The sequence below is a fragment of the Montipora foliosa genome, chromosome 6 (genome assembly GCF_036669935.1).
Source record: "Montipora foliosa isolate CH-2021 chromosome 6, ASM3666993v2, whole genome shotgun sequence".
Lineage (NCBI taxonomy): Eukaryota > Metazoa > Cnidaria > Anthozoa > Scleractinia > Acroporidae > Montipora > Montipora foliosa.
The window spans coordinates 27,220,932-27,235,931 of NC_090874.1; the positions used below are offsets into that span (position 1 = coordinate 27,220,932).

General features: G+C 38.9%; 1 protein-coding gene across 1 annotated transcript in view; it reads left to right on the forward strand.

Annotated features, from left to right (window-relative positions):
• The first annotated feature begins 12,640 nt into the window (after positions 1-12,640).
• Positions 12,641-15,000, forward strand: part of LOC138007066 (uncharacterized) — an 11,939-nt gene continuing 9,579 nt past the window's right edge. The window contains exons 1-2 of the mRNA XM_068853777.1: positions 12,641-12,692; positions 14,849-14,927. Coding sequence (XP_068709878.1) covers positions 12,654-12,692; positions 14,849-14,927 — 118 coding nt within the window. The 5' untranslated portion in view covers positions 12,641-12,653. The remainder of the gene's footprint in view (positions 12,693-14,848; positions 14,928-15,000) is intronic.

The window sequence follows — 15,000 nt, forward strand, 5'->3', positions numbered from 1 at the left end:
AGGCGTTGGCCGGGATATGTTATGTCCACTAAAGTTATTTTTAGACGAGCGGAAGTCTTTGTTCTAGCGGAAATCTGTCTTCTGAGACGTCCGCATGCAGTCTTGCCTCGCTCTCAGGTTCTTAGTGAAAAGAGAAAATGATGGCGCGCGTGGAAGGCTGATGAATATATATTTTCTTTCAAACATCGGACCGAGGTTGCTCTGCATGCGGACGTCTCGGATGACTTCTGCTCGTCTAAAAATAACTTTTGTGGACATGACATATCCCAAGGGCTGGACCGGGAGCCTCCTTCTCTGTCCCCTCATTTTCTCTTGCTAAAGCTCAAAGATGCAACATTTCACTTCCGGCAGGGTACAAAACCGCGCGAGTACATGGAAGGGGGACTGGAGATGATTGTGATAACTAGTCAGGAACGCTTGTTTGTGTCTCTCGGTCATTCCCTTGCGATATTTTTGTGTGAAGGGTTAATACGGTCGGTAGATGCGTTGTATCCGGTGCAACAACACGAAAGACGAAGAAACTGATTTTTAATTTCCAGCCATGCACTGATACTGTTTCACGGTGATTCCAGGCCAGAAGCTATCAAAAGAAGACGAAAGTGGATCTCTTTCGTAACCTTGACGAGGAAAAATCTGAGTGCCAGTATTAAAAAAGCACTCGGTGATTTTCTCGGTGCATTTTGCGCCAGACTATTTAAAAGAACAAAAGTTACCAAAAGGGTTAAAACGTGGTGGCATCGGAGTTGTTCCAGTGCCGAAATTTCATAGTGTAAGATCACCAAAGAAGGATACGAGCAGAGGACTAAGTATGAAGCAACGTTCGGTAAGTCGCAATTTGCTTTTGTGTAATGTGTTACATGTAGCTTAGAAAACCTTACTCACCCAATTTACATTGCGCGCCCACATTACTTCAGTCGCCCTTTTCAGAGCCCCCGAAGTTCTGAATTCTATGACTATGTAAAGTACTAGTAATCTGTTTCCATCGGACATCAAATGGGCTATATAATTCTGTTTTCCATGGGAAACTAGGCTTTGTAGTCGGACGCAACCTCGTTCCCAGGATCTTCTCGGCTTTCAATATGGCGGCGGGTCTTGAGAAGACCCTGGCACACAGCAGATCACGTGATCAATTTTGTCCATCGAGGATGGACAAATATGCAAATTTTTTCAAAATGGCGGCAAGGAATAAGGTGAGAGAAATCTGGGTACGACAACTTGGAGTACGAAAGGGGAACCCAAAGCTGTAAAATTTGCTGTAAGAAACCAAAAATACGGATGGATGAATGCACGAGCAACGAGAATGCGGTAGATGACAGAGAAATCTTGCTTTTCTTTTCATTTCATGTTATTTTAAACCAATTCAATTTTATAGACGGCTATTATTTCTCGGGGCTGTGATTTTTAAACAGTTTGGAAACAGCCATTGCACACAGTTTCACCCGTAACATCACAGACATTTGATTACCGTAAAATCCAGTGAGCTAATGTTTAATGAAAGCCTTGGTTCTAGCTATTTAGTCACGGAGGTGTGCTCGCTGTCTTTCGTAATGTATAGTTTATATTGCATGTTTATTTTCAATCAATTAAACCTAATTATCATTAATTTTTCATAAACTTGAATGATTATCTGATTTCTTATCGGTGTATATGAGCCTTCTGACAACGACTTTCCCCAGTATACATTGACCCAAAGCTATTGACTGCACGTGCAAGTATTGTCATGTCTGTGTAAAATCAGTATTTTAATTGTCTTCTGATTGCCAACAGCGAACCACAGCATGTTTAGTGCCCACATTCTTCAACTTGTTATTGTAAATATATTTTGTGGTAAAGTTGACATAATCAAGCCAATGTACATTGTTGAACATGCTATTCCATAGGATTAGCAATCTGCTTCTTGCACTTTTCAAGCTATGAAAAGAACTTTTCCATGTCCTCTCCTACCAGTGAAGACAATGTGATGTCTTGGAATGCTGCTCATGAAATCTGTTGAGCCTAATTAAAAAAGGGCACAATTTGTGCAAGTCCTAAACATAAGTATCTCATCATCTTTAGCAGTCCTTGTCGAATGAGCCCAGGGTTAGGGGTGGATCTTTGCTGTTTTATCAAACTGGCTTTTAATCTCCTCTGTTTTGGAGGCAGTGACAATGGCACGGTTTGTTTTATTTGCCTCCATTCCTTAAACTACATTTTTGTTTCGTTTCATTTACTCAGAAACGAATTGTATCTATTTAGACTTCAGGGTGAACTATTTACACAATGAAGTAGAGTGGCCATTCAAAACAGAGTTTGTAATTGAACATCTAAACATCTATGAGAGGTAAAAACAAACATGTGAACATGTGAACCTGAAGTATAGCAAATCATAATGCTGACAAGCATGAAGGTGAACGAAATGGGTCATAAATATGAAGTTTTCACTATCTGAATGATTTTCGGTTACATTAAAGGGATATATTGTTGAAAAACCCAAAGCTATCGCTCTTTGTGGTAATAAGTAATGTAAACAATCTTCCCACTGGTAAGTTGTAGTTACTGTAGTAAATTGGGTTTTCCAGGAACCAGTTATTTTAAAGCTAGTACTGGTAACTTCCTAGGTTCACATGTACCACAAGTAATGGAAGATTCACAGAAAATGGAATTTGAAATTTTATGTTGTGGCATTTGAAGGAAAATTAGGTATTTGTAGACAAGGATCATTATGTTCTTCTCTTTAATGGTTAATATTCCTTGACAGGCTTCTAACCGTTCAGAGAGTTTGCGTCCACATTTTTGTCCTTCTTTGTTGAGAGTTTCAATAGACGAAGCGAAATGTATATGACCGACCAAGTGACCCACAATTTACAGTATTTTATCTTTTCTCCTGCCCTTACCATTCCAGAAACAAAACACTATTTCTTTTTGTGAAATAGTTTCTTGTTGCTGGTGAAGTTGCAAATTTCCTGTGCTTTGTCACCTTCAATTTTATTTCCCAATCCCCCTGTCCAGTCCGCAATCTTCCCCCAAATCACTCGATGTACCACATCTTCAGACAGTAATTAAAATGCCACAACTTGAGCAATGCTAGAGAATATTTTCAAAGCATGTTTTGAAAACGAATAATTCAACTTAAATTATTGGAGTACAAGAAAACTCACAGGAGTGTGATGCTAAAAAAGTAATGTGTACAAAATTAAAGAATACTGTTTAATATACATATTTATATTTTTAAATCAGAAGAGGCAAAAATTGAAGTCATTAGCGAATTGACAGGTCAATAAGACTATAATGATAAGCCTTTCAATTATTTTCAAGAATAATAATTATTGATAAGACTTCACAATCTTAAATAACTCTCTTGGAAAATTACAAGATGACATGCACTTTGTTTGGGGTGAGGAGATTAATATTTTTTATTAATGAAAGTAAAAGGCAATGATGAAAACCGACCGAGCTAGATCTCTCTGTGCACCATGCACTAGCTGAAGAGTGTGGAAGAGATAGGAAAGAATATGGATTACTGCAGCTGCAGGTCTATTGAAATAAAACACAGGTCAATTTCCACAGGTGAGTGTACATGTCACCGTGCTGCAGACAAATAAACAACACCAAAAGTGTCTGCTAGCGCTAATCACTCAACAAAAATATTGTTTCAGGTCTCGGGGAAACTTGGCTTAGTTGTTGATTATTGGGGCAGCGACCTCTAGTCTTGACCTGTATTTAACAGACCCGCCTTCATTGCAGCTGTCACACGAGTCAACAGAACCACATACAACTGCTAAATCAACCACATCAATAATCTATGAACCCTGTTGCACAATTTTATAATTTGTAACACAATCTGACATGGTGAAAACATTGAACAACAGTAACAATACTCGCGTCACGGAATTACAATTATGAGACGCCAAAATGAACCAAAACGTAAAGGTACGTACGAAATAAAATCACTTAATTACCGTTACGTCTTTCAAACACCATTATATCCTTCTATATTATAGAGCGATCGCTATGCTAGAGGTCGTGAAAAGCCAACGTAGTTTTAATTGGAATCGAGGCCTGATGTAGATCATCGTACAACGTGAAAAAACGGTGAATTATTTTTGACTGTTATGCTTGTTAATTTGCAGCTGCTTCTTACGGAACAGTTACAAGTTTGAAAATGATTTAAACACGAATTCTGTTCTTCTTCTGGCTCTCCTCACTAGCCGCCATCTTTCTTTCGATATTAAACCAATCAGAGTTCATGTGAGAAAAGCACCAATTAGCGATCTTTTTAGTTCACTGTGTGCCAGGGTCTTCTCAAGACCCGCCGCCATATTGAAAGCCGAGAAGACCCTGGGAACGAGGTTGAGTCGGACGGTGAGTTTTATCTTAAATTCCCCTCCCTTTACAGGGACTTATTACACTCGTCACCAGGCGCCCCGAGCTCAATTCCATATTTGCCGGTTGTGATCGTAACTGCTTCGGGCCGCCATTTTAGTTGGTTAACATACAAGGTGTTAGGGAGGCTGCTGGCTTCGCCTTACTAGCTGGAGATGCTTCAGTGCATTCAGCGTTTAGAGAAATTCATGTTCCACAAACCTAGTGAATTTATTTAGCGACTGGATTGATTTCCGCCCAAAAAATCGTGCTGGTTGAGGTTCGATCGGAGCCCCGACGCTGCCGTCCGCCTCCTACTTTGCCACTACACCATGAAGGAAACGTGAAGGCGACTTTTTTCCCCGAAACTTCGTGTGCCTAATAAGCACAGTGACAACTCGCCATGAAATGGTAAGTTTCATCGATTTTTAATTTCATTTTGTAGCAAACTTCCAGACCTAAACTTTGCGTCTTCGCCCCATATGTTCTATATATTTACTGATGTTATGAAATCCGTACGTGACAAAAACAGTGAGGCTGGGTGATCTGTGGTATAACTTGCTCTGTGCAACATGTTATCAAGTCGAAACGGAATCGTTGTTGAACTATCTGCTCTTGGAATGGCAGCGAAGAGTACCGAAATTGAGACTTCCTCGATTTACGGCAGCAACGATCAAAATTAATGCATTATCATTTCTGAAAATGAAGAAATAACATCTTGGACTACATTGTAAGGAATCACGAACTGCGAATCCACCGACGGATCGATAATTCTGTTCAAATATTGTTGTGCGTGTCCTCCGCTTAGGCTGCCGGCACTGAACAAACAGTATGAATACCGATCTCCATCACAATCAGTGAAAAGCCTTTCAGGTCTTTATCCATTACTGTTCATTTTTTATTCTTGGTCTGGAAAAGTTGAAAACTACACTAACAGAGGTCAGAAAGTCAGCTTTTTTTTATGACTGGTGTTGGATTCAACACCCGTTTGAAGTCTTGATAAACTTGAAAAAGAAGAAATTCTAGGATCGTAGAATAAGACCATTTCATCTAATGCTACAACTGTGTATTGCGCACGGCACACGAAACTATTATTAGTTTATCGCTTATCGCTAACCGCTTGCATTATTTACCAAGAACCGGGTAAGCAGCGAATTAAACTATCTAACGTGCCTTGTTGATTCCATTGCGAACTGCTTGGGTATAAAATAAATATGGGTTGCTTGCTTATTAATTAAGTTCAAACAACTAAGCGCCACGTGTAGAAACTGTATTTCCCTCTTGAATTCACTGCAGACGTAACTCCACGCTTCATAGCCGTGAAAGCGCTCAAAATACCAAGGTATTCTGCTGTTTTTCAGATCGAAATGCATTTAATTTCACGGAATGATCCTCTTTGAGGATCTTCGTAGCCTCCGACGCAGACACTCTCAGGGATTCGTCACGCGTTCCTCCACCACGAGCGTCTGCTGAAACGAGACACACATTCTTTTCCCTTTGTTATTAAAGAAACTGTCACCTGCAAATCACGTGCGGGTTACTGAGGAACCAATCAGCGCCGTGTAGATCTCCCCTGGGAGCGTCAATGCGTCAACTTCTTTTTTGGATGAATCATGAAAGGGACGAAGCCCTTTCAAAATATTTCTCAGAAACATTAATTTTGTTTCCTCGGTGGGTTATGCATTTGCAATCTCGCGAGTCATCTACTTGTAAAATTAAAAGCGCCGTGGAAATATATTAATACGAATACAAAGTCCTGCGAGTGTATTTGAACTGTTGAACTGTGTAGTTGATTTGAAATGCGCGAGAACCATTACCTTCAGGCGCAATGAACGCAAATAGCACAGTAGCGAAAAGAAAGCTTGAAAAAAAATCCATTACGTTTAAGCTTGAAATTTTCAGTCCGCTTTTGCCGATGATCATCTCTAAAATTTGAATTAATGTTTTTGTGTTGCGAACCGATCGTTTGTACTCAGTGTTTCTTGGGGGCTGACCATTTAACTCTTGAGGGGGGGGAAGGGAAGGGGGGGGGGGGGCGTGTTGCTATTTTTAGCTATTTTTTTTAAATTTAGAAGCTAGACATTTTCAAATCTACCTGTGGAGCATCACTTTATAACATGAGAATATTGTTATTAGGTAATATTAAATGATTATAAAGAATGACATTCCGAAAACATGTAGCTATACAAGAATGATTTTGTATAGCTTACAACATCTTAAGGCTTTGCAGCTCCATATTAGAACTATTACTGCAATAACCACAATGTAAATGTAAACACGACACTTTTTTGAGGAAAAAAAAAATCCTGCAGAGAAATGAGGAGAGAAAAAAAATATCCTGCAGAGCATTTAGGAGGAAAAAAAATATCCTGCCCACCAGATTGCTTGAAAAAAAAAACTTGCTGACCAGAAATCACCCCCCCTCATTTGCTCTCCAGAAGAGAAAGATTGCTTTCTTTACGTATACAAAACCTGATAAATTATTGATCGATGGACGATTTGTTCCCTTATCGACAAATCTAGGTTTTTTGGACCCAGTTGATTTCAATTGACTTGTTTATACTTTTCATCAGCTCAGGCTGGGTTTTTTTTTTTTTTTTTTTTTTTTTGTAACGTGAGGCGCATGTAAAGATTAGAACAATTGGGATTAGTTAAAACGATTGCCCCAACCTCTGTGGCAGCGTCATAGGTAACAATTACCTCGCCGCTATCTCTTTTTGCTTAAAACTTCGCTTTGTAATGCATTTTTTGGTTGTCTGTTTTGTTATCTTTTTGTTTTTTCTTTTGTTGTTGTTGTTGTTTTTTTTTTTTTTTGTGAGTGTTTGTGTGCGTTTTGTGTGTGTACCTCTTTTCAATTTTTTTTTGGTGAAAAAATATTTGTACGCGCATAATTTTAAGGTTTTTTTTTTTCACCGATCCCATTCATGAAAGAATTTTTGGAATTTAAATTACTTTTTCTTAATGTTTGAGGGATTCGATCCTCCACGAAAATGAAAGCCCCTTTTACCTGGCTAAATGAACGGATGTATGATATTATCTTTCTTCAAGAGGCCTATAGCACTGCTGATGTTGAAGACATTTGGAGAACACAATGGAGAGGTAAGCTGTTTTTTGCTCATGGCTCTAATCGCAGTTGTAGGGTGATTATTCTAGTGAGAAGATTTTAATCCAAGAACTATTAGTTGTGATGACGAGGGCCGCTCCATTATAATTGAAGCTGAGGGTTTTTTGATAAGTTAAACAAAAATATCAAGGGCATCCAACGAGCAAATGAAGCCAAACGCCTTTGAGAGACATTTCTCGGCTATAAAGACTGTCCAGAGAGATGTTTTCATCACCTAGAAGAATTTGATCTGTTCGGATATCTTAGCTGAAAATTGAAGTGTCCGAACATTTTAATGAACGGAATCTTCATTTCAGAAATTTCTAATTTGAACGTTACCTTTCAGGGAACCATTTGCTCATCAGAAACTGCTAGGCGACCTTTTTAAGAGCCAAAAGTTGCAAAAATATCCCTTCCAAAAACGTAAGGGACTACTTTTCCCTGGTTGCCGAATTTTTTACGTGAAGTTGTAGTAAAGAAATCTATCGCTGTTTTCAACGTAAAACCGAAATTCTTAAAACAGTTTGAATGACTCTCCCTAACACATATTTCACCGAAGATTATTGTTGGGTGCCCCTTAAATATTGAAGACTTCGTCGTTAATCTAGAGCTTAGAATTCTTCTCGGAGAGATTTTAATTAATGTAATACTCGACTCTGATCTTGACTGTTCCGGTGGTAGACCCTTTAGAAAAGATTCTGTAAAACACATCAGAGACTTATGCCTGGATTTTGATTTGGTTGACGCTTGGCGCATACGAAATCCGGACTCTAAACGATTTACGTGGCGCCAAAGAAATCCTTTCATTCAAAAGGAGACTTGATTGTTGGCGATTTGGCGATTTATGCCAAGACGACATTGAGAAGCTGATATCATTCCTTCGATAAATTCAGACCATTCGGCCATTTTACTCCACTTTAAGAGTGTAGACAAACCAAAACACGGGCCCTCGTTTGCGAAGTTTAATTAATGCTAGCCTTGTGAATTACGACGACTTTGTTGTACTGATAAATGAAAGTTTACCTTTGTGGTTGGACGAGCTTAAAGTAATTATAGATAAAAAATTGTTGTGGGATTTAATTAAGTACAGGATTAGACAAAATACAATAAAATACATCAAAGAAAAGCACGTGAAAGGAGAAGAAAGATCTCTGATATTGAGTCTTCTCTGAAGATTTCTGAAGAGAGATGCGGTAGTTCACCAACCCCTGAGAACCAAAGAAGAGTTTGAATTGTTAAAAATGGAAAACGATTCTATCTATGAACAGATAGCATTAGGTGCTATAATCTGATCAAAAGCCACTTGGTATGAAAAAGCAGAAAAAAGCAATAAGTTCTTTTTTAAACCTCGAAACACATAAGAAAACTAAGAGTTCTGTCCGTAGGGTTTTTGACGATAATGGAGTTCTAGTCACGGATCCTATTCTTATCTTTGTAAGCGTGATCCTCTTAGCCCATCTGAAGACACGTTAAACTGTTTTTCAAATAATCCTGAAATTCCAAAACTCCCTTGTTTCCTCATGTGTTTCTGTTACTCTATGAAGAAAGAAATTTGTTCTAAACTTTAAACGCTAGTGCTAACGAACTTCCAAGAGAAAAACTCGAAGATAGGAAAAAATCATACCCATTCTTGATTATATATCAGTGCATGCCACGAATTAATTATTCTAGAAATGTTCACGAGTTCAGACTTCCAACATAAGCAGGAGGAGGAGGAGGACTGAGTGGAGTCTAATTCAGTCTGTGATCATACGAGTGATAACAATTTCGGACGACCGCGCAGCTGGAGTCCCGTTTGTTTATTGCGAGTATGATTACAGACCGAATTGGACGACACGAAGTCCTCTTAAAAGATTATTCTCAAAAATTTCAATTTCCGAGAAAAGAAGAGCCAAGTTATGTTAGAAATGGAAAATTTGCATTAAAAGACTTACAAAAGAAGCGTAACGCCCCAATTTAGGAGTCTGTGCACTGTTTCTATGGTGATTGAAACCAAGGTTATGATTGGTTGATTTAAATTACAACTTTGAATGTGATTGGTTGATTTAAACTACGACTATGAATGTGACTGGCATAACAAACTGTCCGATAACAACTTGGCAAGTAGAAAATATGAGTTCCAACCAATCACAATCGAGGAAAATGTAATCTTTATGATGATGATGATGATGATGATTATTATTATTATTAAATTTTATTAAATTTGCTTTGTGCTTCGCTGTCTGTTTTGTCTAAACTGCAGTGTCAAACGCAGTTGGCCAAAAAACGCGGGTTGCAACACAGTTTAGCCTGCATAGAGAGCGTTTCCAGCGGGCGAGGAGCGAACTCCCTTTTTCGGCCGCGCGAGAATAGGACGAGCGCAAAAAAAATGGAGGTGAGAGGGGGGGAGAGGAGAAGGAAACGCTTTGTGGACAAACCCTGCGGACAAACCCTTGGTTTTGAACGGGGTCTCTGATTGGCGCGGTTCGGACTTTTTGATTGACACCTCTCAGGCCCTCATGTCAAAATAATGCATTGCTCGTAGCAAGCGAATGAATCGGAGAAAGTAATTCGCTTTCGGACCTTTCCGGGGGACCGATTTTCACTTTTCGCTAGCTGAAATCGCTCACTACGCAGGCTAAATGGCGGAGAGATCTTCTTTTCAAGAAATAACACATCAAGCAGTTAGCTCCGTTGTCGATGAAAGACTTAGCGGTGACTTGAGAGAAGAACAATAAATTTCGATATATTAGACAGCTCGTCCGAGGAAGAGATTTGCTCGCTGTTCTTCCCACTGGTTTCGGGAAAAAGCCTCATTTCTTACGAAAAACAATGCTTACGTATAAATTATTAGTCCTCTCAAAAGTATTGCGAATGATCAAATCAAGGAAGTCTTCAATGAGGATTTCAGCTAGCTGGTAAACAGACTCCCAAACGATTCAATCTTGCGAGATCATTCTCAGGTAACCCAGGCTCACTGTGTGTACGTAAATATAGAGAACAAATGAGGCGAAGTTTAGGTCTGAAAATTTGCTAGAAAATGAAAATAAAAATCGATAAAACTTACCATGTGGTGAGCTGTTCTTGTCTTTAATACGTACACGAAGTTTCGGGAAAAATGGTCTCCGTTCACCTTCCTTCATAGTATAGTGACAAGGTAGGAGACGGAAGCCAGCTTATGGACTCCGATCGACCCAAAACAAGCACAATTTTTTTCGCAAAAATCGAATCCAGTCGCTAAAGAAACACGCCAGGCTCGTGGAACATGAATTTCTCTAAACCATGAATCCACTGAAGCATCTTGAGGTAGCAACGCGAATTCACCAGACTCCGTAAAACTTGCAATTTAACCTGCTAAAATGGCGGCCAGAAGGTGTTGTACTCGCGAAGTGTCCAATTGAAAACGCCTGGTGACGAGTATAATAAGTCCCCCTGGAGGGAGGAGAGTCCCAGATTGCTCAGTGATTTTTTTTTTCTTTTACACACAGTGAGCCTGGGGAACCTGTGGATCATTGTGTTTAATTTTGCACCGCTGTGGGCAATACTGTTGAAATCCCTGGAGTGTAATGCCGACGCTTTGGGCATTATTGCAGGAGCAAGTGCGATACTATTTATAGCTGTTTTTTTTTTTTTTTCATTTTAAAATCACTTTCTTCAATCCACAAGCGCCAAGAACAAGGTGTTAATTACACCACCGAACAGAAAATTGTGTAGGAAAACCTAGTACATTAATGTCGGCGGGCTTGTTTACAACATTTCAGGTGCTCTGACATTTCAATTGAAACACTTTTGTTCACAGCATTTGGAACCTCTTTGTAGCGCTTAGCTATAGCATGCAATTTGCGTTACCAAACATTAAAACCTTATCGCGGTTGCGGGAAATTTTTACGAGAAGATTTCCATAGTTGGACTTCGCGGCCGCCTCCGGGAAGAGTATCTGTTTTCTAATTAATCAATATTATCGTTATTTTCCTTGTCAAATTTTTGAAGCTTCTCTTGCCCCAAGTTCATTCCCGCTAGGTCAGACAAGGCATTTTCTTGGTCAATTTATGACAGACGACTTAATTATACCCTAAAAAATTTTCATCTGTTCGGATTTCCCAGCTGAAAGTCTAGTGATCCAAAAATTCTAGGGATCAAAACTAACCTTTTCGAAAATTTCAGCCAGAATAAAGGCTCCCGAAAATTCTAGGTGAGCTTTTTAGGGTAAAAATCCGTTAAAAATGGGCAATTATACCATCTCAGTTTTAGATATTCAAAAATCCTAGGACAGGCAGGCAAGCAAGAAATTTTACAACAAATGTTTCGAAAATTCTACATCTCAAATCGTCTTCCGAACAGATATTTTCCCAAAATTGACGTTGGGTGCCCCTGTATTCTGTTATCACTTGGAATGAGTTTATGTAAGCATTTTCATGTCTAACCGTTCTTTTATGCCTACTTACCTCCAATTCCAATTTTCTTGTCCACCGTTCGTTGATTAGTGGTCCTGTTCCCACCAAGAACGAATTGTTTTTTTAAATACATACATAATTAGAAGGCTGTCGGTTGACTTTTGTCGGGAGAATTCCTATAGCTTACGACATTGAAACTCTAATGTTCACCGTCTACTATAAAAACAGGTAATGATGAGACAAGTTGTCTTTTGTGGAGAGTTTATCTAGTATAGTATCTCTGTGCTATGTTTTCTTGTAAACGCCTTAAAGTCAAAAAAGGTTTCCTTCTATACTCCACAAATTCTCTCATGTCAGTGCCGCCTCTGTCATTTCAGAGCGTTTCTGCACTGATCCACCAATTTATCTGAACCGGTTGAAATATTCTATCTACATCTTCGATCAATCCATCTCGTTTGAAAACCCATTTTCTTTTCTTTCTCAAATCACCCTTAAGCTTGCCGACAGCTATTCAGACATGTTCTAAGATCTTGCAGTTAATTTATGCACTCTCGGGTGGTTTCCACCTGCCACTGAATTAGCTAAACAATTCGGAAAAACAAAAAATTTCTTTAAGTTTTTGAGCGAGGAATAATACAGATCTTCTAAATACAACTTCAAAGCTTTTAGTTATGAAATAACTGCTTTGTTAACTGCCTTGACAGTAAAAATAAAAAGCAGGACGTAAAGATAAATTGGAATATTTTGTGAAGCCGGAGGGTACGCGTGCGGTCACATGTTGTATGACGTGATCTTTCTCGTTTGGTGAAATGGTAAGTAACAACACAGACCACAATATGGCGGCTATGAAGCAGTGTGTTGCCTGTAACAGACAGGTAAGTTATTCCCCAGAACTTAAGTGCAAAGAATTTGAGCTTGATGTGGAAACGCTGAGATTACTAAATATTTCGGGAACCGCGAGAATAACGATAAGTGGCAATCCAGCCGAACATGATTTGGCCGTTTTTTCGGGTTATATATATGTAATATATACTCCGCCATTTCGCTTAGGGGTCAAAATGTGCAGGAAATCGTTTGTCTTAACAGAAGAGTTTTCCTTTAAAACGCATTCAAATGAACGTCATAAACTAGCAGTGATAGTGTTACATGTTATTGTCACCTGAAAGGATACCCATTTGAATTCTTTGAATTTGCCCAAATGCTTTATATTGATGATCCGATCTGTTGGAAGGATTCTTCTGTGCCTAATTCTTCTAATCTTCATTCAATCCAACGATTTGACCATACATTCTAACCTTACGTGACTTCCAATTAAACTGCCGGAATTGAATCTATATTAAACAACGCGGAATCGAAGGAAGATGATTGCAGTCAGTTTACTGATGATTGCAGTCAGTTAAATGCAAATTTTACCTTTCAGTTTGTCCGTCTTTAAATTTCTTGAATTTTGTTATAAATCACGAATGATTTGTCTTCGAGAAGGTTAGCCGGATTCTGCTCCGAAAATTTTAGGGAATGATATCTTCATTTCAGAAATTGCTAGCTGAACGTTACCTTCTAAGAACTTCCCGGCAAACCATTTGCTCATTCGAAACTGCTAGGTGACCTTTTTAAGTGCCAAAAGTTGCAAAAATATCCCTTCCTAAAACGAGACTACTTTTCGCTGGTTGCAAATCTTTTTTGTGACGTTTTAGTAAAGAAATCTATAGCTGTTTGGCAACGTATAACCGAAATTCTTAGAACAGTTTCACTCACCCGAACACATCATATTTCACCGAAAATTATCGTTGGGTGCCCCTGATGGCTATGAGTATCACTAACCGTGGAGCGATCAGAACATAACGCTCTGGTTTCAGAACGTAGCCACTGTAGCAATTAAAGTCATCCGAATACTGTTGCATTTTTCTATTAAATTTTTCGTCTCGTGTTTTTAAAATATAGTAGCTATGAAACCGTAACCCTAAGTTTTAGTATCTACCCCTGTCAAACGGCCGAGGGTAAAAAACTTCAGTGGTTACAGAATTTAATCGCCGATTTCTTTATTATCCTAATTAGGGACCACAAAACTACATCCCAACGGGAAAACCTTTTTACTGCCTTAATGAATGTGCACAAAATATTCCTTCGTATACATCGATGACTGAATTACGACAAAGAAAACGGGTAGTGGAAATCAGTAACCAATGATCTATTTCGCAAAGCGCTTGCTTTCATGCAAACAAACCTTATCTTAGTCAATTCTGATTCATTTTCTTTTCTTCTCCATGAACAAATTAAATTTCGGGGACAATTTTTGTGGTGATATTCACACCGGCGAAGGAAGCAATAAGTTCCAGGTGACAAGTGTCATAATTACTACAGAAATGCCGGAAGTTTTTGAGTTACTGTATTACATTTTCAGCTGCAAGTGCAGTAGACTCCTTTTGCACTGCTATCTTTAACTGATAATATGTTTCGTATATCCACTTTGTATAGCGAATATTCTAGTCATCTATTTCAACCTGACGATTTGCATGTCGGACTTGAGAACCACGTGAGACTGTGGTTTTGCTTTTTTGTGTGTGTTAATGTAGTTTCACTGTACATGTGTGTGCTTGATATTAAACGGATTTGAGCCTAAAGAACCCTGTTTGGAGTTGAAGCTCGAAAGCCTTACAGGAACCAGCAATAACGCGCCCTACAAGCGTTTCCTTGTCGTACACTGAGGTGTTAGCCATTGTGAATAAGCCAAACAATTTTTACCACTATTGATTTTTTTCATTCACCATACACATAGACGAAAGTGAAACTGGAGTTCGGTGGTTATCCTGTTGTTTTTGAGTTAAATGCTGGAAATTAAGAAAGCTCCTCAAACTAGCACCAGTTGGTCGTTAACTGAAGAAACATTCCGTATCATTTACATGATAGGCCATGCGGATGCACCGAATAACAAGTGTCGAAATCAAAATGATTTTGCCATGACAGCTGTGGGCCACCATAGCTTTATGAGTCAATGATGAAAAATAATTTGAATCCGTCTTTGTTTCAATAGATACCGAGGTCATGGAATTGTTGTCAATGTGGCCATGTGTTGACAGAGACGCTAACAATTGCTGGAAAAAGGTTTTCAGGTGAATTAAATCAAAATTCTACGCGTATTTTCCCTATGTCGGAGCGGCGAGCGCGCGCGAAGCACTATTGTTA